Here is a 22,470-nt window from a genome sequence, read left to right as displayed (position 1 = left end):
AGGGGGACAATCGCAGAGTCATCAGAGAATTTCTGAAGGGGGCAGGTTGGACTCTTGTAGCTGAAGTCCGAAGTCTAGAGGGTTGTTTCTCTAATCTCTATCAAGGGTGAATAGGAATGGAGCCAGGACTGTCCCCTGTGGTGATGAAGTTTGGCCCATCAAACTTTGCATTTTTATCATCCCTTAATGGTAAGTGAACCCACACCACCATTAAATACACAATTTTATTAGAGTAGAGATGTTCGGTCTGACACTGTGAACAAAGACTGAAACAGAAGAAGATTGTCTTTTACTGGCGGCAGGGGACACAGCCATTCATGACCGACCGACGTCCAACGTCTGCAGGCCTCTGTCAAGCTATTTATTGAGTGTATATGCAAATTTGAGTGATAACAGTCTTCTTAATTTGAATACCTTGCCCCTGGACGTCCCAAGCACCAACATCCATAAACCAACAGAACATAGATTTTAATTGGCTGTCTTTCAGAACCAGAATCAGAATACCTTTATTCGTCCCACAATGGGGAAATTTGCATTATTCTGATTCGACAGAACATAGATTTTAATTGGCTGTCTTTCCATGAACTGATAGATTCGTAACCTGGCTAATTAGCTCTTCCTGTGTTTACCAAGTCCTAAATTAGACCAAGGCCAGATTTCCTACATGAAGATGACAGTTTAACAGGCTGTGTCTGTTCACCTCAGATTTTTTGTGCTTCCATTGTGGGCCTTGAAACGAAGCATGAAACTTTTAAATGTGATAACTGATAGATTCGTAACCTGGCTAATGAGCTCTTCCTGTGAAGGAGTTTACCAAGTCCTAAATTAGACCAAGGCCAGATCTCCTACATGAAGATGAGTTTCACAGGCTTTGGCTGTTCACCTTAGATTGACCCCAGATTTTCTGTGCTTTCTTTGTGGGCCTTGTGTTCGGCGGCATGAAACTTTTAAATATGATAACTTCTATTCTGTCAATTCTCTTTCAGCTAATTAACGAGTCACGTGGAAAAGCCATTTGTTGGTATGCTGGTGCACCCGAACGGACCAAAGCCTGGGCACAGTACGTTCATCAGTACTTTACAGTAACATTAAATGTCTATCTATCTACCTAACGAGCGAGATATCTATCCATCCATCCTTCCATTGGATAGTTGATGTACAATACTGTTTATATCGACATTTGTCGCAACAAATGCGCAGCAGGAAAAGAGACACTGACAAGATACCTTGTACCTTGAACTTTATTCAAGATCACACATACTTTTCTGTGTTACCACAAAATGTTTCCTTCTCTCAAATGTCATCAGAGCCCCATGATACGTATTTGCACCACTTGACGTCTTCATAACAGAGAATCTTTTATCGCATACTTTGAAAACTAACGGCTTCCAGCAAGTGAGTGATCTTGCGGGTTTTGTCCAAATGAGTTTTGAAGAGAAACCTCTGAAACAAGTTCAGACTTAAAATTAAAACTGTAATTTTCCGCATGTTTTCCAAATTGTCCTTACTCAGTGAATCTTTGACAGCAAAATGATCATGCAAGAGGTTTGTCTCCAGCATGGATTTTTGCGTGTCTTCTTAAACGTCCCTTATCGGGAAATTTCTTTCTGCAAACCGAGCAGTCAAATGGTTTCTCTCCAGTGTGGGTACTTATGTGTTGTGTTAATTGTCCCTTGCGAGCGAATCTTTTACCGCAAACTGAGCAGGCGAAAGGCTTCTCTCCCGTATGAGTTCTCATGTGTAATTTTAAATATTGCTTGTGAGTGAAGCTTTTACCGCAAACTGAGCAGGCGTGAGGCTTCTCCCCCGTATGAGTTCTTGTATGTAATTTTAAATGTTCCCTTATAGAGAATATTTTCCCGCAAACTGAACAGTCAAAAGGTTTTTCTCCAGTGTGCGTTCTGATGTGGTTAACCAAATTTCCCCTTCCAAAGAATCTTTTTCCACAAAAAGAGCAGCCAAAGGGGGCTTCTCCTGTGTGGATTTTCATGTGCTTTCTTAAACAACTCTCGAGACAGAATCTTTTCCCACAATCAGAGCACGCAAAGGGTTTTTCTCCACTGTGTGCCATGATGTGCAACTTGAGAGATCCTTTGTGGCTGAATCTTTTACTGCAAACGGTGCATTCAAACGGTTTCTCTCCAGTGTGCGATTTTGTATGCTGCACTAAAGTTCTCTTGAGCCTGTACCTTTTACCACAAACCGTGCATTCAAAAGGCTTCTCTCCCGTGTGTGTTCTTATGTGTGCTGTCAAATGTCTCTGTTCAATGAATCCTTTCCCGCACACCGAGCATGAAAAAGGTTTCTTCTCGTTATGTAATCTCGTGTGCACCATCATGTCATGTCTACGAGAGAAACCTTTACCACAAACAGAACAGATAAAGGGCCTCTCTCCCGTGTGTGTTCTTGTGTGTGTTGTCAAGTATCTCTGTTCAGTGAATCCTTTACCGCACACCGAGCATGAAAAAGGTTTCTCCCCGGTATGTAATATCATGTGCGTCATCATGGCATGTCTACGAGAGAAACCTCTGCCACAAACTGAGCAGGTAAAGGGTTTCTCACCAGTATGGGTTTTTTCATGCGTGGTCATATTTAGTCGACGCGAGAATCCTCTACCGCAAACTGAGCAGACAAACGGTTTCTCTCCCGTGTGGCTCTTCATATGAATCTTTAAAACAGACTTGAAAGCAAAGCTTTGGTCACACTGAGAACATTTCCAGTGTTTGTTCTTCTGGCGACGTGACCTTTCACCTTGAGCGTTTGCATCATCGGTGTCAGAGGAGTGCGACGTGAGGTCGTCACTATCTGATAGCGGAGGAAACAGTTCGTCTTGAGCTCCTCCGCGGTGCTCTCCGTCCCCTTCGGATGTCACGTGTGGACTGGAGCTACTGCTTGGAAATTGGACAGCATTTTTAACCTCATGCTGACTTTGGTCTTCGTCATCTTCATGCTTGAAAGCGACAGAGGCCGATGGTGGCAGGTCGATATCAACCTCCTGGTTTTCCTCTTTAATGCAGGGGAGACCACACTCCCCGTCTTCCTCTTGAGCAGAAGCGTTCTCGGACTTTAGATGCTCAGGAAGAGGATGTTTTTCACCGCCGTCTATAAAACACAACAACAAACACATACTCAGGTCTCAAACAAAGCTTTGATCCTCTCCTCTTGTCTTTCTAGAACTGCTTCATGTCACAAAGAGGGTACAGAAAGTGCTGAAGAACATTGTGCTCGGATTGGACATACCTTTATTCGTCTCGCAGTGGAGAAATTTACATGTTACAGCAGCAAAGTTATGAAAGGAAAGAAAGAAGTAGAAAAACAAAAAAAGCTGTTGCAAAGGCAGCCACTCTTGCAGCGCCATCTTGAAGTAAAAAAAAAAACAGATAACATGACAATACTAAGACACAGAGAGTCATTCATTCTTCAGCACTTGCTGTACCTTCTTTGTGACATGAAGCATTTCCAGATGAAAGAGAGGATCAAAGTGTCCTTTTCAGCAGTGGATCAACAACGTCATGGTGGAATGTGCACGTCCACAACAAGCTAAATGGTGAAAGCAAACAGGCAGCTGTACATCCATTGACGAACAGAGATTGTTTCACATCTCCTGTCCACACATAAATCCTTCAATTCCAAGCCGCGACCTTTCCGCTGAACAAAATGGGGCTGTGAAAATGTTGTCCAATGCAGGCGTTAAAAAAGCACAATGGCCCCAGAGCTGTCCAGCGATGAGTCTAATCTAATGGCACTGACATTCCACCCATTCAAAAACAGTAAAGGCGTAGCCGCTCACACAGTCGCCTCCTTGATGAATGTCGTGGCCAAAAATGCTAAAAAAACAATCCATATCCGTTCCTCATGATGTACAACAACACAAAGTGACAAAAGAACACACAAAAATACACAATGACCGTATTTACCGGTGTATAAGGCGCAACCCCTGTTTGCTATCTATTTCCTGTCTAATAGCTAGCTATCTTGCTGGCTACCTAGCCTGCTATTTGGCTATTTACCTAGCTTGCGACCTAGCTATTTCCTGTCTATTTGTTAATTTTTGATGATAATACTAGTGCGAACGGAAACAAATTCCTTGTGTGTTCTACATACTGGGCAATAAAGATGATTCTGATTCGCTATCTATCTGCCTAGCTGGCTATCTAGCTAGCTATGTATTCTATCTATTAAATATCTCGCTAGCTATCGATTAGCTAGCTTTCTATCCGTTTGAGTTATTCTGGGTTGGGTGAACGCTGACGCGTGTGGCTGTCCCAAATGGATTATTGTTAAAAACAAGACAAAAACAACCAAAAAAGCAAGGCTCATGAGAGCAATTGCTGACGGCTGCCTACACGGGCGCCATCTTGGACTTCTTGTATGTGCCGTTTAAAAATAAAGAGGAGAATGCTCCCAAATATGTCGGCGTTGAGAAATAAAGGAAAGAGGAGATTAAACCTGTTTTGTGCACCCCATTTGGAGGCCTGGAGAAAACAGCTTCCGGTAGTTGACGTTGACGTTGTCGATCGTGTACTTTAGTTACGGAAAGTGCCTCGTCGCACTCTTCTTCTTTCACACGCATGGCGCACATTTTCACGCGATCATCACAAGCCTTCTCGCTCAATCTTGCTCTCTTCTTGGCGATATGTTGACAACAAACGCGACTTTTTTGTATAGCACTTAGCAAGCTAAACCAACTAAGCTAAACGAAGCCCATCAAAGTTGAAAATACGTCAACAAGACGAGTTTGGAAGAGACAAAGAACAAGCTAGATTGGTTCTTCTTCGTTTTTCCGGGAGCGGCAGTGTAATCGCAAACATGGTGCACTACTGCCCCAATGCGAATTTCGCTCAACGCGGCCTTGATGGTGGTTCTCATTCGTCAAAATATAATTTTCGACCGAGAAAATAAACCAATAACCTCTATCCTTTCCGTCTATCTATCCCTTGAATAGCTTTAAACCACTATCAGACAAGTATCAATTTCCTTTTTATTTTTTCCGCGCGTTTTGGACTAAATTTGTCCAAATAGATTCGCCGTACTGCCTACGTGTTGCATAAACCAACGGCCTTTTTACATATTCATTTTAAAATATATTTTAGATGATCAAATACCGTACATAAATATTTATAAAACTATATACATGTATATATTATTATATCATTATATAATACATATATTTGACGATCTTAACCCTCACATTATATTGAAAAAACAAACACGTTAATTATGTTTTGGGTCATTTTCACCCGTCTGTAAAAATTCACTCAAAACCGTCGTTTGTGTTTCTGAGATGTAATAAACATACATGAGAAGAGAAACAGCATATTTTTATCTCATTGGGAGATTTTAGAACTGTTTTGAAGAAAAGAAAAATAAAAGCTATCCAGTGCTTTAGTCAACACAAAATTGGAAACGGGTAAAATTGACCCATAACGTAATATGAGGGTTAAAGTGTGGAAACTATGCAGATTTTGGGGGATGCGGGCAGGGATAAATATTTATTGACACTGTATGTAACGGAGTCGTGCACGAAGATTATTAAATTATGACGGAAGTGACGCAACGGCGCACCGTATGGCACTACACTCCGCCCATAGCTCATCAGAGCCACTTGAAGAAGTCGTATGGTGAGTGGTAATTCACAAACGGTGTGGATTAACTCGCATTTTCATGACAATACTATCTTATTTTGTTTCCCCTTTTGTATTGTCTAGTGTATCTAATTAGTTCCCTGATTCCTTTTGAGCCCAGATTACATGTTGTCTCGTTATTTAATTCAAGTTTTTTCGAGTGGAATTTTGAAGCAGTTGTGCTTTTCTTTTTGCGCAGGTATTCACAAGACGAAACCCATGCGACTTCACCTATCCCTTTTGCCATACTGTGTTGCAGGTAACGATTGTTTCATTTCGGTTTTATTGTATTTCGTTTCTTGTATTTTTTGTGTGTCGATATTTATTTGGCCGTGAGTGTTAGTGGCGTGTCGGCACTTCGCTGTTGCCGCCATTTTGGTTGCGCCGGCATGTGATGCGTTCAGGGACACGATGTAAAAAACTATATTTACGTTGTATTCTCCTTTTCTCTAAATAACCACGATAAGATCACACGTTGTTCATTCTGTTTTGTTATCTACAATGTTTTGCATATTGTGAGTCCCTTGGAGAAGTGTTATGTTATTAACAAGACGAAACCCATGCGACTTCACCTATCCCTTTTGCCATACTGTAATAAAAGACATAAAAAGACACATCCACACGTCTGGTATTATTAAGACGGCAGCAACGTGGAGCTCAAGACAGTCACTGTTGTGTCACCCGTCACATATATATTCATCCACCAAGTATAGTAGTAAACACAGGTCGGAAAGTACTTGGTGTATCGAGTGGAAGAAAGGTAGATAAGGAGACTTGGTGGTGGAATGGGGAGGTGCGGGAGTGTATACAGAGAAAGAGGTTAGCAAAGAAGAAGTGGGACACTGAGAGAACGGACGAGAGTAGACCTGCTGCCCTAATTTTTGCCTTAGTGTTTATCGGTTTGAAATAAGTAGGAATTATGTGTTGCCAAAGGACTCTGTAGTTTTTCAGAAACTCCTGCTATGTAAGGTACTGCTACTCCTCTCCTTTTTGTATCTTCAGAATTTTTGGTTTCATTCCCTATTCTTTCTTTCTGACATTTGTTAAACGACCACTGAGGGTACCCACAGTTAGTGAGTGGATTGGATTGGATTGGATATGCCTTTATTAGTCTCACAGTGGAGAAATTTACATTTCACAGCAGCAAAGTGATGAAAGGAATGAAAGTAGAAAAACGAAATACATGAGTGCTCTCCTGATGTGTTTTGACTCCTTTTCTCTGCCTTCGAGGCAGAGGGTTCTGATAACGGAGGGTTCTGATAACTCCTAGTTTGTGTTGTAAAGGATGGTTAGAATCGAAAAGCAAGTATTGGTCAGTGTGCGTAGCCTTCCTAAAGACTTCTGTTTTTAGCGCTCTGTCCTCTTTCATAATTACTTTACAATCCAAGAAGGCTAGTTGGTTCTCTTTAATGTCCTCACGAGTAAATTTAATGTTGATGTCTACCGAGTTGAGGTGATCTGTGAAGGATTGAATTTCTTGTTTTTTAATTATGACGAAAGTATCGTCCACATATCTAAACCAGTGTCTAGGTTTTGACCCCGGGAAGGATGTGAGGGCCTGTTTCTCCATCTCTTCCATGTACAGATTAGCCACTATGGGTGAAACTGGTGAGCACAACCATGAATTTGTTTGTAAAATGTCTCCCTAAATTGAAAATCCGTAGTATTAAGGCAGATTTCCAATAATTGGCAGATGTGATCCGGTTTAAGTTTGGTTCTTTCATGCAGAGAAACGTCCGCCAGCAGCCTCGTCCTCACCACTGAGACTGCTGCTAGGGTTGGGACAGATGTAAAGAGAGAAGTCACATCGTATGATGCCAATGTTTCCTCAGGTTCCAATATGAGGTCTTTGATCCTCTCTACAAACCTTGTGGTGTTCTCTACGTGATATTCTGTGTTACCAACCAACGGAGCTAAGATAGTTTTTAAATATTTGGCTACATTGTATGTAGAGGAGTCAATGCTACAAACAATGGGTCTGAGGGGGAACCCTTCTTTATGTCTTTTTGGCAGGCCATAGATGCATGGCGTGGCCTCTCCCGGGTATAATCTAAAATACATCTGTTTGTCTATATGTTTTCCTTTCTCTAACCTTTGGAGACAGTCTATCATTTCTTTCTTGTATCTATTGGAAGGGTCCCTTTTTAGTTGCTCATAAGTGTTAGAATCACTGATTAACCTATTTATTTTGTCTTCATAATCCAATGTGTTCAGAAGCACTGTACATCTGCCCTTGTCTCCTGGCAAATAGTAATATTTTTGTCTTTTTGTAGAGTAGTTAACGCCTTTCTCTCTTCTAATGTTATGTTGGACGGAGGTGGTTTGGCACTACTGAGAAGGGCTGATATTTTAATGCGTAGATCATCTGCCTCTGCATATGAAAGTTTATTTTTAATAGCCGATTCAGTAGCTGTGATGTAGTCTATTGTAGGTATTGTTTTAGGAGGAACTGAGAAATTTAAACCTTTGGTTAGTACCGCCTTTTCTGTCTGAGAGATCTCTGTCTGACAATTTTTTTGATCCAATTCTCCCTTGAAATCTGCTCAATCCTAATTTTTCGCGTGTTTACCAGTAGCTGAGATTGTTTCAGTAAAAGTACTTTTTGAAATTTACCCTTTTGTCTCTCTTTGGTTTTGTTGTGGTGCCTCATATATCCGGATTTAGTCAATTCACACACTCCCTGATAGATTTTGTGGGTAAGTTTAGTTTAAATAAATAAAAAGGACTTCAAAATGAATCCGGAAATGGGCAGTTTCAGAAGGTCCCACCCCCTTGTTCGTGACGTCACGCCAAGACGTCTTGCCTTGCTTGAGAATCAAAACAATGGCTTCAGATTCGGAGAAGATGCTTTCTTGTTACTCATCCAGTTATGAATATGATTCAAATAGTTCTGAAGAGGAAAGCATAAATGTTTGCAATTGATTAAAGGAGTCCTCCCATATCAATTCGAGCCGTCAATGACAGCAATGTAGCACCCAGAAGATGGCGCCCAAGCTCCATTGGAAATGGGCTGATTTGTCAGCTGGGAATTTGTGTCAGCGAATATCAAATAGTAGTCTTGGTGCAACACACAATGATTCACCATCGCGTTATTTATGTGTTTTCCTTCTAATTTCGCCATCAACACGGATCAACACGAAGTTTTCAGACTAAACAGAGTACCGCAAAATGCATTGTGTGTCGCTTTCTCGGTCAGGGGCGGTCCAAACGTGACGTCACATGGGGATCGTCATCAACTCGAAAACAAGACTTCATGAATATTCAGCGCAAGTCTTAAAACGTAAACTATAGCTATATGCTGTGGAATCTTTGTAAAATACGCTCAGTCGAAGTCATTTGAAGTGATTTTACAAATGATGGCACATAATATACATAACTTGTCCGGGGGCGTCGGTTGTCCTTGAATGCTTTAGGTTTAGTATTTCCGGCCCAAACATTCCCTCCAAATGCTCCTGGCCCGGCCCCTCTGTCAAATTTTAGAACCCAATGCGGCCTGCGAGTCAAAAAGTTTGCCCACCCCTGTTCTAAAGACAGTGTGAGGAGAAAGAAGTCGCGGTCTCAACACGGATTGATTCACCTGCGCCAGTTAAATGACTCTAGTCCACGCGTCCAACAGTTTAATGTACGTACGGGGTCGTCAGCTGCAAAACGGACACAACAGCATAGCAAGTTGATTGCCAACTGACTAACCCGGACTGTAGCCTTTTATTGAAGCGTCATCAAAACAAGTCAGTTTACATTTGTTTCGTCACAAAAGAAGTGTACATGCATAAAGCAACCCTATTGGTTGGCACATTTTTTATTGTATACTAAATTCATTTTACAATCACCTGATCTGTTATATGGTCGCCACGACAATTAGCAGATTTGACCATATCATCCCAATTGGTTGATTCTCACTGCTTTCCCGTTCAATCTTGACCCTTGATCATGGTGTGATTTGTTCAGAGCAGCATGGAGTCATTGCTCAATAGCAAACACAAGACCCGCTAATCAAACAATGAAATAACAAACATGCCACACAAAACACGTAACTCATAAACAGAGCAATAAAAGTGAACATTTACAATATAATTTTTTCCTCACATTTACACTCGACAAGATCACTCCTTGATACCTTGTACTTTATTCAGGATCACACATGGACTTTTCTGTGTTACCACCAAGTTTCCTTCTCCCAAATGTCATCAGAGCCCCATGATACGTATTTGCGTTACTTCACGTCTTCCTAGCAGAGAATCTTTTAACACATACTCTTAAAACGAATGGGTTCCCGCAAGTGGGTGATCTTGCAAGTTTTGTCCAAATGAGTCTTGGAGAGAAACCTCTGCGACAAATTCAGACTTAAAACTGAAATTTTATGCACATTTTCCAATTTGTCCTTAGTCTGTGAATCTTTGACAGCAAAATGATCATGCAAAAGGTTTGTCTCCAGCATGGATTCTTGCGTGTCTTCTTAAACGTGCCTCATCGGGAAATCTCTTTCTGCAAACCGAGCACTCAAATGGTTTCTCGCCAGTGTGGGTACTTGTGTGTCGTCTTAAATCTCGCTTGCGAGTGAATCTTTTACCGCAAACTGAGCAGGCGTAAGGCTTCTCTCCCGTATGAGTTCTCATGTGTAATTTTAAATATGGCTTGTGAGTGAATCTTTTACCGCAAACTGAGCAGGCATGAGGCTTCTCCCCCGTATGAGTTCTTGTGTGTAATTGTAAATGTTGCCTTATAGAGAATATTTTTCCGCAAACTGAACAGTCAAAGGGTTTTTCTCCAGTGTGCGTTCTGATGTGGTTAACCAAATTTCCCCTTACAAAGAATCTTTTTCCACAAAAAGAGCAGCCAAAGGGGGCTTCTCCTGTGTGGATTTTCATGTGCTTTCTTAAACAACTCTCGAGACAGAATCTTTTCCCACAATCAGAGCACGCAAAGGGTTTTTCTCCACTGTGTGCCATGATGTGCAACTTGAGAGATCTTTTGTGGTTGTACCTTTTACCACAAACCGTGCATTCAAAAGGCTTCTCTCCCGTGTGTGTTCTTGTGTGTGCTGTCAAAGATCTCTTTTCAATGAATCCTTTACCGCAGACAGAGCATGAAAAAGGTTTCTTCTCGTTATGTAATCTCGTGTGCACCATCATGTCATGTCTACGAGAGAAACCTTTACCACAAACAGAACACATAAAGGGTCTCTCTCCCGTGTGTGTTCTTGTGTGTGCTGTCAAAGATCCTTTTAAAATGAATCCTTTACCGCACACTGAGCATGAAAAAGGTTTCTTCTCGTTATGTATTCTCGTGTGCACCATCATGGCATGTCTACGTGAGAAACCTCTACCACAAACTGAGCAGGTAAAGGGTTTCTCACCGCTATGGATTTTTTTGTGCATGGTCATATTTCGTCGACACGAGAATCCTTGACCGCAAACTGAGCATACAAACGGTTTCTCTCCCGTGTGGCTCTTCATATGAGTCATTAAAACAGACTTGAAAGCAAAGCTTTGGTCACACTGAGAACATTTCCAGTGTTTGTTCTTCTGGCGACGTGACCTTTCACCTTGAGCGTTTGCATCATCGGTGTCAGAGGAGTGCGACGTGAGGTCGTCACTATCTGATAGCGGAGGAAACAGTTCGTCTTGAGCTCCTCCGCGGTGCTCTCCGTCCCCTTCGGATGTCACGTGTGGACTGGAGCTACTGCTTGGAAATTGGACATCATTTTTAACCTCATGCTGACTTTGGTCTTCATCATCTTCATGCTTGAAAGCGACAGAGGCCGATGGTGGCAGGTCGATATCAACCTCCTGGTTTTCCTCTTTAATGCAGGGGAGACCACACTCCCCATCTTCCTCTTGAGCAGAAGCGTTCTCGGACTTTAGATGCTCAGGAAGAGGATGTTTTTCACCGCCGTCTATAAAACACAACAACAAACACATACTCAGGTCTCAAACAAAGCTTTGATCCTCTCCTCTTGTCTTTCTAGAACTGCTTCATGTCACAAAGAGGGTACAGAAAGTGCTGAAGAACATTGTGCTCGGATTGGACATACCTTTATTCGTCTCGCAGTGGAGAAATTTACATTTTACAGCAGCAAAGTTATGAAAGGAAGAGGAAAGGAAAGAAGTAGAAAAACAAAAAAAGCTGTTGGAAAGGCAGCCACTCTTGCAGTGCCATCTTGAAGTAAAAAAAAAACAGATAACATGACAATACTAAGACACAGAGTCATTCATTCTTCAGCACTTGCTGTACCCTCTTTGTGACATGAAGCAGTTCTAGATGAAAGAGGAGAGGATCAAAGCGTCCTTTTCAGCAGTGGATCAACGACGTCATGGTGGAATGTGCACGTCTACAACAAGCTAAATGTTGAAAGCAAACAGGCAGCTGTACATCCGTTGACAAACAGAGATTGTGTCACATCTCCTGTCCACACATAAATCCGCTTCAATTCCAAGCCGCGACCTTTCCGCTGAACAAAATGGGGCTGTGAAAATGTTGCCCATTGCAGGCGTTAAAAAAGCACAATGGCCCCAGAGCTGTCCAGCGATGACAATCTAATCTAAGGGCACTGACATTCCACCCATTCAAAAACAGTACTGGCGTATTCACGCTGCCGAAAGGCGCAACCGCTCACACAGTCGGTGACAAAAGAACACACAAAAATGCACAATGGCTGTAATGGTTGCCGGTGTAGAAGGCGCACCCAAAAAAAAAAGATTTATCTGGCTATCTAGCTAGCTATATTGCTGGCTATCAGGCTTGCTATCTGGCTTGCTATCTGGCTGGCTACCTCGCTTGCTACATAGGTGGATGTCTATTAGCTCGCTATCTGACTGGCTACCTAGCTGGCTATCTATTAGCTAGCTATCTGGCGGGCTACCTGGCTTGCTATTTGGCTAGTTACCTAGCTTGCTACCAAGCTATTTGCTGTGTATTAGCTATCTATCTGGCTAGCTGGCTATCTAGCTTGCTATGTATTAGCTATCTAGATAGATATCTATCTTGTAAATATCTCGCTAGCTCTCTATTAGCTAGCGAGCTAGCTTTCTACCTATTTCAGTTATTCTGGGTTGAGTGAACGCTGGCGCGTGTGGCTGCCCCTGCTCACACAGATAAAAACTTATCCTGTGGCTGTAAAGTTACCTTGAGAGTTTTGAAAGGCGCTTAGAAATGAAATGGATTATTATTAAAGACAAGAGGAATCATAAAAAGCAAGGTTCACGACTGCCTACTCAGGCGCCATCTTTGACTTCTTTTATGTGCCGTTTAAAAATAAAGAGGAGAATGCTCCCAAATATGTCGGCGTTGAGAAATAAAGGAAAGAGGAGATTAAACCTGTTTTGTGCATCCCATTTGGAGGCCTGGAGAAAACAGCTTCCGGTAGTTGACGTTGTCGATCGTGTACTTTAGTTGCAGAAAGTGCCTCGTCGCACTCTTCTTCTTTCACACGCATGGCGCACATTTTCACGCGATCATCACAAGCCTTCTCGCTCAATCTTGCTCTCTTCTTGGCGATATGTTGACAACAAACGCGACTTTTTTTGTATAGCACTTAGCAAGCTAAACCAACCAAGCTAAACGAAGCCCATCAAAGTTGAAAATACGTCAACAAGACGAGTTTGGAAAAGACAAAGAACAAGCTAGATTGGTTCTTCTTCGTTTTTCCGGGAGCGGCAGTGTAATCGCAAACATGGTGCACTACTGCCCCAATGCGAATTTCGCTCAACGCGGCCTTGGTACCAGACGGTGGTTCTCATTCATCAAAAAAGTTTTGACCGAGAAAATAAAACAATAACCTCTATCGTTTCCATCTATCTATCATTTTATATTTTTTAAAAAACTATAAGACCGGTATCAAATTGAGTTCGTTAGATTCGCCGCATGATGTTGGACTAAATTTGTCCTAGTAGAGTCACCGTACAACTTCCGCCAACGTCTTGCATAACCACAGGCCTTTCACATATTCGTTTTAAAATATATTTTAGATGATCAAATACTATACATAAATATTTATAAAACTATATACATGTATATATTATTATATAATACATATATTTGACGATCTTCACCCTCACATTATATTGAAAAAATCACGTTAATTATGTTGTTTTTACCCGTCTGTAAAAATCCACACAAAACCGTCATTTGTGTTTCTGAGATGTAATAAACATACTTGAAAAGAGAAACAGCATATTTTTATCTCATTGGGAGATTTTAGAGCTGTTTTGAAGAAAAGAAAAATAAAAGCTACACAGTGCTTTAGTCAACACAAAAATGGAACATAACATAACATAATATAACATAATATGAGGGTTAAAGTGGGGAAACTATTCAGATTTTTGGGGGGGTGGGGGGGGGGGGGGCAGGGATAAAATATTTGTTGACACTTTATACTGTATATGTAACGGAGTGCACTACGATTATTAAATTATGTCGGAAGTGACGTAACGGCGCACAGTATGGCACTACACTCCGCCCATAGCTCATCAGAGCCACTTGAAGAAGTCGTACGGTAAATCGCAATTCTCAGATGGTCTGGATTAACTCGCATTTTCATGACAATATCTTATTTTGTTTCCCGTTTTGTATTGTCTAGTGTATCTAATTAGTTCCCTGATTCCTTTTGAGCCCAGATTACATTTTGTCTCGTTATTTAATTCAAGTTTTGTCGAGTGGAACTTTGAAGCAGTTGTGCTTTTCATTTTGCGCAGGTATTCACAAGACGAAACCCATGCGGCTTCACCTATCCCTTTGCCATACTGTGTTGCAGGTAATGATTATTTCATTTCGGTTTTATTGTATTTCATTTCTTGTATTTTATTATGTGTCGATATTCATTTGGCCGTGAGCGTTAGTGGCGTGTCGGCACTTCGCTGTTGCCGCCATTTTGGTTGCGCCGGCATATGATGCGTTCAGGGACACCATGTAAATAACTCTATTTGTGTTGTATTCCCCCTTTCTGTAAATAACCACTATACGATCACACTTTGTTCACTCTGTTTTGTTATCTACAATATTTTGCATATTGTGAGCCCCTTGGAGAAGTGTTATGTTATTCACAAGACGAAACCCATGCGACTTCACCTATCCCTTTTGCCATACTGTAATAAAAGACATAAAAAGACACATCCACGCGTCTGGTATTATTAAGACTGCAGCAACGTGGAGCTCAAGACCCGTCACATATATATTCATCCACCAAGTATAGTAGTAAACTAATAGATTTGTAACCCGAACGGACCAAAGCCTGGGCACAGTACAATGTGTTCATCTGTACTTTACTGTAGCAAAACTCCATTCACTACTCCTTTTGCTGTAACATTAAAGGACAACCGACGCCTCTGGACAAGTTGTATCCATAATTTGTAAAATCACTTCAAATGACTTCTGACTGAGCGTATTTAACAAAGATTCCACCGCATATAGCTATATTTTACGTTTTAAGACTCGCGCTGAATATTGGCGAAATTTGAAGGAAAACACATAAATAACGCACTGGTGAATCGTTGTGTGTTGCACCAAGACTACTATTTGATTCGAGTTGACACAAATTCCCAGCAGACAAATCAGCCCATTTCCAACGGGGCTTGGGCGCCGGGACGCTACATTGGAGTCCTAACGGCTCAATAGAGACGGAAGTACTTCTTTAATCGATTGCAAACATGTATGCTTTCCTCTTCAGAACTATTTGAATCATATTCATAACTGGATGAGTATAACAAGAAAGCATCTCCGAATCTGAAGCCACTGTTTTGATTCTCGAGCAAGGCGCGACGTACTGGCGTGACGTCACGAACAAGGTGGCAGGACCTTCTGAAACTGAAACTTTCTGAAGTCATTTTTAAGTCGTTTTGGGACACAAAGTCATTTTTATTGGTGTTTTTCATTTGACTAAAAATATCAGCCTGCGTGTTTTGGGTATTTTAGATGCTATAAAACGTTTTTCTGATGTCAGTTAAGAAACAACAAAAATGGTGTCGGTTGTCCTTTAAATGTCTATCTCCCTACCTAATGAGCTACCTACGTATCTATCTATCCATCTACCCACCCATCCATGTATCTATCTATCTATCCATCCATTGGATGGTTGATGGACAACATGTGATCCGTTTATATCGAATTATTGTCGCAACAAATGTGCTGTAGGTAAACAGAAAGTGTCAAGCAATCTGAACACAAAACAGTATGCAATCTTCTGAAGTCAGTGTGAGGAGAAAGAGGTCGCGGTCTCAACATGGATTGATTCACCTGCGCCGGTTAAATGACTCGAGTCCACGCGTCCAACAGTTTAACGTACGTACGGGGTCGTCAGCTGCAAAACGGACGCAAGAGAATAGCGAGTTGATTGCCAACTGACTAACCCGGACTGTAGCCTTTTATTGAAGCGTCATCAAAACAAGTCAGTTTACATTTGTTTCGTCACAAAAGAAGTGTACATGCATAAAGCAACCCTATTGGTTGGCACATTTTTTATTGTATACTAAATTCATTTTACAATCACCTGATCTGTTATACGGTCGCCACGGCCATTAGCAGATTTGACCATATCATCCCAATTGGTTGATTCTTACTGCTTTCCCATTCAATCTTGACCCTTGATCATGGTGTGATTTGTTCAGAGCAGCATGGAGTCATTGCTCAATAGCAAACACAAGACCTGCTAATCAAACAATGAAATAACAAACATGCCACACAAAACACGTAACTCATAAACAGAGCAATAAAAGTGAACATTTACAATATAATTTTTTCCTCACATTTACACTCGACAAGATCACTCCTTGATACCTTGTACTTTATTCAGGATCACACATCGACTTTTCTGTGTTACCACCAAAAGTTTCCTTCTCCCAAATGTCATCAGAGCCCCATGATACGTATTTGCGTTACTTCACGTCTTCCTAATAGAGAATCTTTTAACACATACTCTTAAAACGAATGGGTTCCCGCAAGTGGGTGATCTTGCAGGTTTTGTCCAAATGAGTATTGGAGAGAAACCTCTGCGACAAATTCAGACTTAAAACTGTAATTTAATTTAAAACTGTAACGTTTTCCAAATTGTCCTTCGTCAGTGAATTTTTGAGAGCTAAATGATCACGCAAAAGGTTTGTCTCCAGCATGGATTTTTGCGTGTCTTGTTAAACATCCCTTCTCGGAAAATCTCTTGCCGCAAACCGAGCAGTCAAATGGTTTCTCGCCAGTGTGGGTGCTTGTGTGTCTTCTTAAACACCCCTTATCAGAAAATTTCTTTCCGCAAAACGAGCACTGAAATGGTTTCTCGCCAGTGTGGGTAGTTGTGTGTCGTCTTAAATGTCCCTTGTTGGCGAATCTTTTACCGCAAAATGAGCAGGCGTTAGGCTTCTCTCCCGTATGAGTTCTTATGTGTAATTTTAAATTTCCCCTTTGAGAGAATCTTTTTCCGCAAACTGAACAGTCAAAAGGTTTTTCTCCGGTGTGTGTTCTGATGTGGTGCACCAAATGTCCCTTTCCAGGGAATCTTTTTCCACAAAAAGAGCACACAAAGGGGTTTTCTCCTGTGTGGCTTCTCAAGTGCTTTCTTAAATCACCCTTGAGATAAAATCTTTTCCCACAATCAGAGCAGGCAAAGGGTTTTTCTCCACTGTGCGCCATCATGTGCAACTTGAAAGTTCCTTCGTGGCTGAATCTTTGACTGCAAACACTGCATTCAAACGGTTTCTCTCCAGTGTGTGATTTTGTATGGTTCACAAGACTTTTCTTGAGAATGTACCTTTTACCACAAATCGTGCATTCAAAAGGCTTCTCTCCCGTGTGTGTTCTTGTGTGTGCTGTCAAATATCTCTGTTCAGTGAATCCTTTACCGCACACAGAGCATGAAAAAGGTTTATCCCCGGTATGTAATATCATGTGCGTCATCATGGCATGTCTACGAGAGAAACCTCTACCACAAACTGCGCAGATAAAGGGTTTCTCACCACTATGGGTTTGTTTGTGTGTGGTCATATTTTGTCGACGCGAGAATCCTTTACCGCAAACTGAGCAGACAAACGGTTTCTCTCCTGTGTGGCTCATCATATGAATCTTTAAAACAGACTTGAAAACAAAGCTTTGGTCACACTGAGAACATTTCCAGTCTTTGTTCTTCTGGCCACATGTCGTTTCACCTTGAGCGTTTGCATCATCGGTTTCAGACGAGTGCGAAGTGAGGTCGTCACTATCTGATGGCGGAGGAAGCCGTCCATCTTGGGCTCCTCCGCGGTGCTCTCCGTCCCCTTCGGATGTCACGTGTGGACTCGAGCTACTGCTTGGAAACTGGACACCTCTTTTAACCTCATGCTGACTTTGGCCTTCATCATCTTCACTTTTAAAAGCGACAGAGGCCAATGGTGGCAGGTCGATATCAACCTGCTGGTTTTCCTCTTTAATGCAAGGGTGCATACACTCCCCGTCTTCCTCTTGAGCAGAAGCGTTCTCGGACTTTTGATGCTCAAGAAGAGAATATTTTTCACTGACATCTATAAAACACACAACACATGCTCCTTTCATCTTCCTTTTATAACTTTGCTGCTGTAAAATGTAAATTTCTCCACTGCGAGACTAGTAAAGGCAAACCCATGCATCCATCCATCGAAACGCGTCATAAAACATTGTGCTTGTATGTAAGAGAAGAGGAGAATGTTCCCAAATATGTCGGAGTTGATAAATAAAAAAGGAAAGAGGAGATCAAACCTGTTTTGTGCAACCCATTTGGAGGCCTGGAGAAAACAGCTTCCGGGAGTTGACGTTGTCGTTCGTGTGCTTTTGTTGCAGAAAGTGCCTCGTCGCACTCTTCTTTCACACGCATGGCGCACATTTTCACGCGATCATCACAAGCCTTCACGCTCATTCTTGCTCTCTGCTTGGTGATATATTGACAACAAACGCTACGTTTTTTTGTATAAGCTAAACCAACCTCGCTAAACGTAGCTCATCAACGTTGAAAATAGGTCAACAAGACGACTTTTGACAAGACAAAGAACAAGCTCGCTTGGTTCTTCGTTTTTCTGGGAGCGGCAGTGTAATCGCAAACATGGTGCACTACTGCCCCCATGCGGATTTCTCTCAACGCTGCCATTGTAACTGGATGGTGATTCTCATTCGTAAAAAAAAATCAATTCAATCGAGGTAATAAAACAATAAACTATATGCTTTCCATTTATCGATCTCTTGAAATATTTTCAAACGCTATAAGACCGGTATCTAAGTGTATTATATTATTCCGCGTGATGCTGGACTGAATTTGTCCAAGTGGTGTCGCCGTACAACTTCCGTCTATGTGTCGCATCACCACAGGCCTTTTCACATTAAGCAAAAAAAAATCACAAAACAACCCGTCATTTAAAACATATTTAAATGATCAAATACAGCAATATTTATAAAATATATATACTAATGTTATTATATAATAACTATATTTGACGATCATAACCCTCATATTACCTGTATGTCGAAAAAAAATCGCGTTGATTATGTTGTGGGTCATTTTTACCCACACAACACCGTCGTATGTGTTTCTGAGATAGTATATTATAAACATACTTGAAAAGAAAAACAGCATATTTTCTATCCCGTTGGGTTATTTTAGAACTATTTTGAAGAAAGAGCAACAAAAGATAGTCAACACAAACCGGAAATGGGTAAAATTGACAACATTAACATATGACGGTTAAAGTGAGGCAACTGCAGATTTTTGGGGGGTGGGGGTGGGCTCAAATATTTGTTGACACTGTATATCTATTCATCCACCAAGTATTTTGTCTTATTTTTAATTTGTTTGAGCATGGTTTGAGGAGCCCACGATAAGAAGAAAGGAGCGTCAGCGGAGAGCGCCGATGCTTATGTGGAACTGTCGCGGCTTGGAATTGAAGCGGATTTATGTGGGACAGGAGATGTGAGACAATCTCTTTTCGCAATAGATGCTACAGCTGCGTGTTTGCTTTCAACGTGTAGCTTATAGTAGACGTGCACATTCCACCATGACGTCCCTGATCCATTGCTGAAAAGGACGCTTTGATCCTCTCTGCTTTCATCTTTTGCTTCATGTCACAAAGAGGGTAGAGCAAGTGCTGAAAAAGGAAGACTGTGTCTTTGTGTTGTCATATTATTTGTTATTTAGTTGTTTTTTTACTTCAAGATGGTGCCGCGAGAGTGGCTGCATTTCCAGCCTGTATTTTGTTTTTCTACTTCTTCCTTTCCTCTTCTTTTTATCACTTTGCTGCTGTGAAATGTAAATGTCTCCACTGTGAGACGAATAAAGGCTAATCCAATCCAATTTTAGCCCAGCCATATCCTGTGGGGTAAGTGGTGTAAATGCTGTTGATACATTCGTCTATAACTGCTATCCCATCGTTGACCAGCAGATGGCGGGGCTTTTTTAAGACATTCATTACCTTGGTTTGTTGTCACTTCCGGTCCAGGTTTTACTTTATAATAATAACACATTTCATTTATCAGCGCATTTCAAAACTCTCAGCGTCACTTTACAGTCACAGGATAAGTTTTTTCTGTGGGTGAGCAGCGGCAGCCACACACGCCAGCGTTCACTCAACCCGGAAGTATCTCAAATAGAAAGCAAGCTAGGTATCGAGCAAAAAAATAGCTAATAGCTCGCGAAAAGACAGCTCATGACCAGTGAATAGATGCTAATAGCCAGCGAATATAGATAATACATAGAAAATATATAGCTAATAGCGAGCTAATACTTAGCGAATAGCTATTAGCAATCAAATAGCTAATAGATACCTAATACCGCGGTAATAGCTAGCAAATTGCTAGTGAATAGATGCTAATAGCCAGCGAATATTGATAATACATAGAAAATAGATAGCTAATAGCGAGCTAATACTTAGCGAATAGCTATTAGCAATCAAATAGATAGCTAATACCTCGGTAATAGCTAGCTAATTGCTAGTGAATAGATAGCTAATAGCCAGCGAATAGATAGCTAATACCTAGCGAATAGATAGCTAATAGCTAGCGGATAGATAGCTAATCCCTAGCAAATAGCTATTAGCCAGCGAATAGATAGCTAATACCCAGCAAATAGATAGCTAATACCTAGCCAATAGCTAGCTAATTGCTAGCAAACAGATAACTAACCACCAGCAAATAGGTAGCTAATAGCTAGCGAATATATAGCTAACGGATAGCGAATAGATAGCTATTAGCTAGCGTATAGATAGCTAATACCTTCCGCGCTTCTTTACTTTAGTTTCATTTCACTGAGAAGACGGTGAGAATGGACATGCTTTATCGCTGTACTGTTTAGCAAGGAAAAGATAAAGGACGAAAATCACGCCTTCCATTTCGGAGCGGCAAACGGGCAAAGTGGTTTGTATGATTTTATTGCATACGTTTTATTTCATTGATGTAAATTCCAAATGTTTATGTATAAATAATAGCTATATTTTTATACTTGTTTGTAGTTCTACGGTGGTGTTGTTGGTGATTCATGATGCAAGTGAAATCACATTAAAGAATTAACCATCGGCAACAAAGAACCGGAGTCTTCGCATGTTTCGAATGGAAGCACAGAGTCAGAGTATCTCTTCAATCGTTTATTTCACGCGTCATTTTTTGCATCTGTTTTGAACATAACACTTGTGCCACTCTCGCGGCGCCATCTTACATGTTCGTTTTGTTGTTGTTGTTTTGGTTCCCTTTTTGTCTCGGTCATCCATTCGCTTTGTGTAAACGGTACACAGTCCAGCATAAAAGAACAATAAAAAAAGAAGAAGACAGTTATGTTGTGTCCGGAGGAATGAGAGGAGAAGAGCGGCTTTGTCAACGTCTTTATTGTGCCACCATGTTAGTCGACTTGCGGTCGTGACGTCACCGCTGCTTTTTGACCTGTCGTAACATCCTGTAGTAGTGTGACATATGCTACAAGTTAACTGCAGCCGGTGTTCGTTAGCACGCTGTAGTGTCTTGAATAACAAAGCATACGCATGTATTTTCCTTGTTATATTTCACGGAGGGCTTTTTGCCTTTTAGCACAACATGGGGAAGTGTGTCACATTTCCACGCATGCGCAGTTGATGGCAAATGCAAACTACGGGAAGCCCATGCATCCAAATTAATAAAAAACTTTCGTTGCTAATCTACCATCACGCTTTAATCGATTGGAATTATTCATCTTGGGCGCTGGCAGCTATAAGGCGACCCGAGAAACAAATATTCGAGAGAAAAAAATGAAACCACCTGCGACACCCTTGACCTCCTTTGCGGGAGCTCGAATCATCTCAGCAGCCACCCGACATTGGATAAACGCCGTTGTTGAAGAAGTACGGTGAGTTTTCACGTCACGTCGTTGCTAACCAAACTACCCCAAAATTTTGAGTGAGCTACGTCAAATTAACTTAACCGGAGAAGCCTGCGTGAGTTAACCGAGAGACTTTACGCGTACGGGAAGAATTATCGAACGATATTTTATTCTATTTCAAGATAGTCTTCGTTTTTCTTCTTCTACGCCCTCCATTGCTGCTTCATTTTTCTCTTGCTTAATCGTCTTCGTCAAAACCAACCAACTATTTAAAATCGAATGTGTATAATTTTATCTATGGTTTTATTTGTGTTTTGTGATTGTAAAGTGTCCATGAATTTTGCAAGGCACGTATAAATAAAATGCATTACATTATTATTATTATTATTATTATTATTATTATTATTATTATTATTATTATTATTATTATTCGTCTTCTTCTTCCTTTACAACAGCTGTCTATTGGCTATATATCCAGCTGGCTGGCTATCTACTGGATGTCTATTGGCTTGCGAGTTGGCTGGATATCTATTAGGTATTTATTTGCTAGCTAGCTAGCTGTTAGCTATCTATCCAGCTGGCAAG

General features: G+C 41.2%; 3 protein-coding genes and 1 long non-coding RNA gene across 4 annotated transcripts; 1 reads left to right on the top strand and 3 right to left on the bottom strand.

The window, feature by feature from the left end:
* Positions 1-1,113: 1,113 nt before the first annotated feature.
* On the bottom strand, positions 1,114-4,758 carry LOC148900013 (uncharacterized). Its single transcript, XM_088991609.1, has 2 exons — positions 4,450-4,758; positions 1,114-3,102 (listed from the first exon to the last, which is right to left on the bottom strand). The coding sequence occupies exons 1-2, from the start codon at positions 4,580-4,582 to the stop codon at positions 1,535-1,537; spliced, it is 1,701 nt and encodes a 566-aa protein (XP_088847735.1). The 5' UTR covers positions 4,583-4,758; the 3' UTR covers positions 1,114-1,534.
* Positions 4,759-5,582: 824 nt separating this feature from the next.
* LOC148900012 (uncharacterized) lies at positions 5,583-8,271 on the top strand. Its single transcript, XR_016114408.1, has 3 exons — positions 5,583-5,621; positions 5,824-7,232; positions 7,353-8,271. It is a non-coding gene; the product is annotated as an uncharacterized LOC148900012 (long non-coding RNA).
* A 964-nt stretch (positions 8,272-9,235) lies between these two features.
* Positions 9,236-13,287, bottom strand: LOC148900011 (uncharacterized). Its single transcript, XM_088991615.1, has 2 exons — positions 12,942-13,287; positions 9,236-11,520 (listed from the first exon to the last, which is right to left on the bottom strand). The coding sequence occupies exons 1-2, from the start codon at positions 13,066-13,068 to the stop codon at positions 10,037-10,039; spliced, it is 1,611 nt and encodes a 536-aa protein (XP_088847741.1). The 5' UTR covers positions 13,069-13,287; the 3' UTR covers positions 9,236-10,036.
* A 2,601-nt stretch (positions 13,288-15,888) lies between these two features.
* On the bottom strand, positions 15,889-18,642 carry LOC148900010 (uncharacterized). The gene is made up of 2 exons (XM_088991623.1): positions 18,315-18,642; positions 15,889-18,100 (listed from the first exon to the last, which is right to left on the bottom strand). The coding sequence occupies exons 1-2, from the start codon at positions 18,469-18,471 to the stop codon at positions 16,701-16,703; spliced, it is 1,557 nt and encodes a 518-aa protein (XP_088847749.1). The 5' UTR covers positions 18,472-18,642; the 3' UTR covers positions 15,889-16,700.
* Between the last annotated feature and the right edge of the window lie 3,828 nt (positions 18,643-22,470).

Source organism: Hippocampus bargibanti, linkage group LG03 (assembly GCF_051943395.1).
Source record: "Hippocampus bargibanti isolate YZ-2025 linkage group LG03, ASM5194339v1, whole genome shotgun sequence".
In the NCBI taxonomy this organism is placed as follows: Eukaryota; Metazoa; Chordata; class Actinopteri; order Syngnathiformes; family Syngnathidae; genus Hippocampus; species Hippocampus bargibanti.
This window is presented reverse-complemented; position numbering and strand designations above follow the sequence as displayed.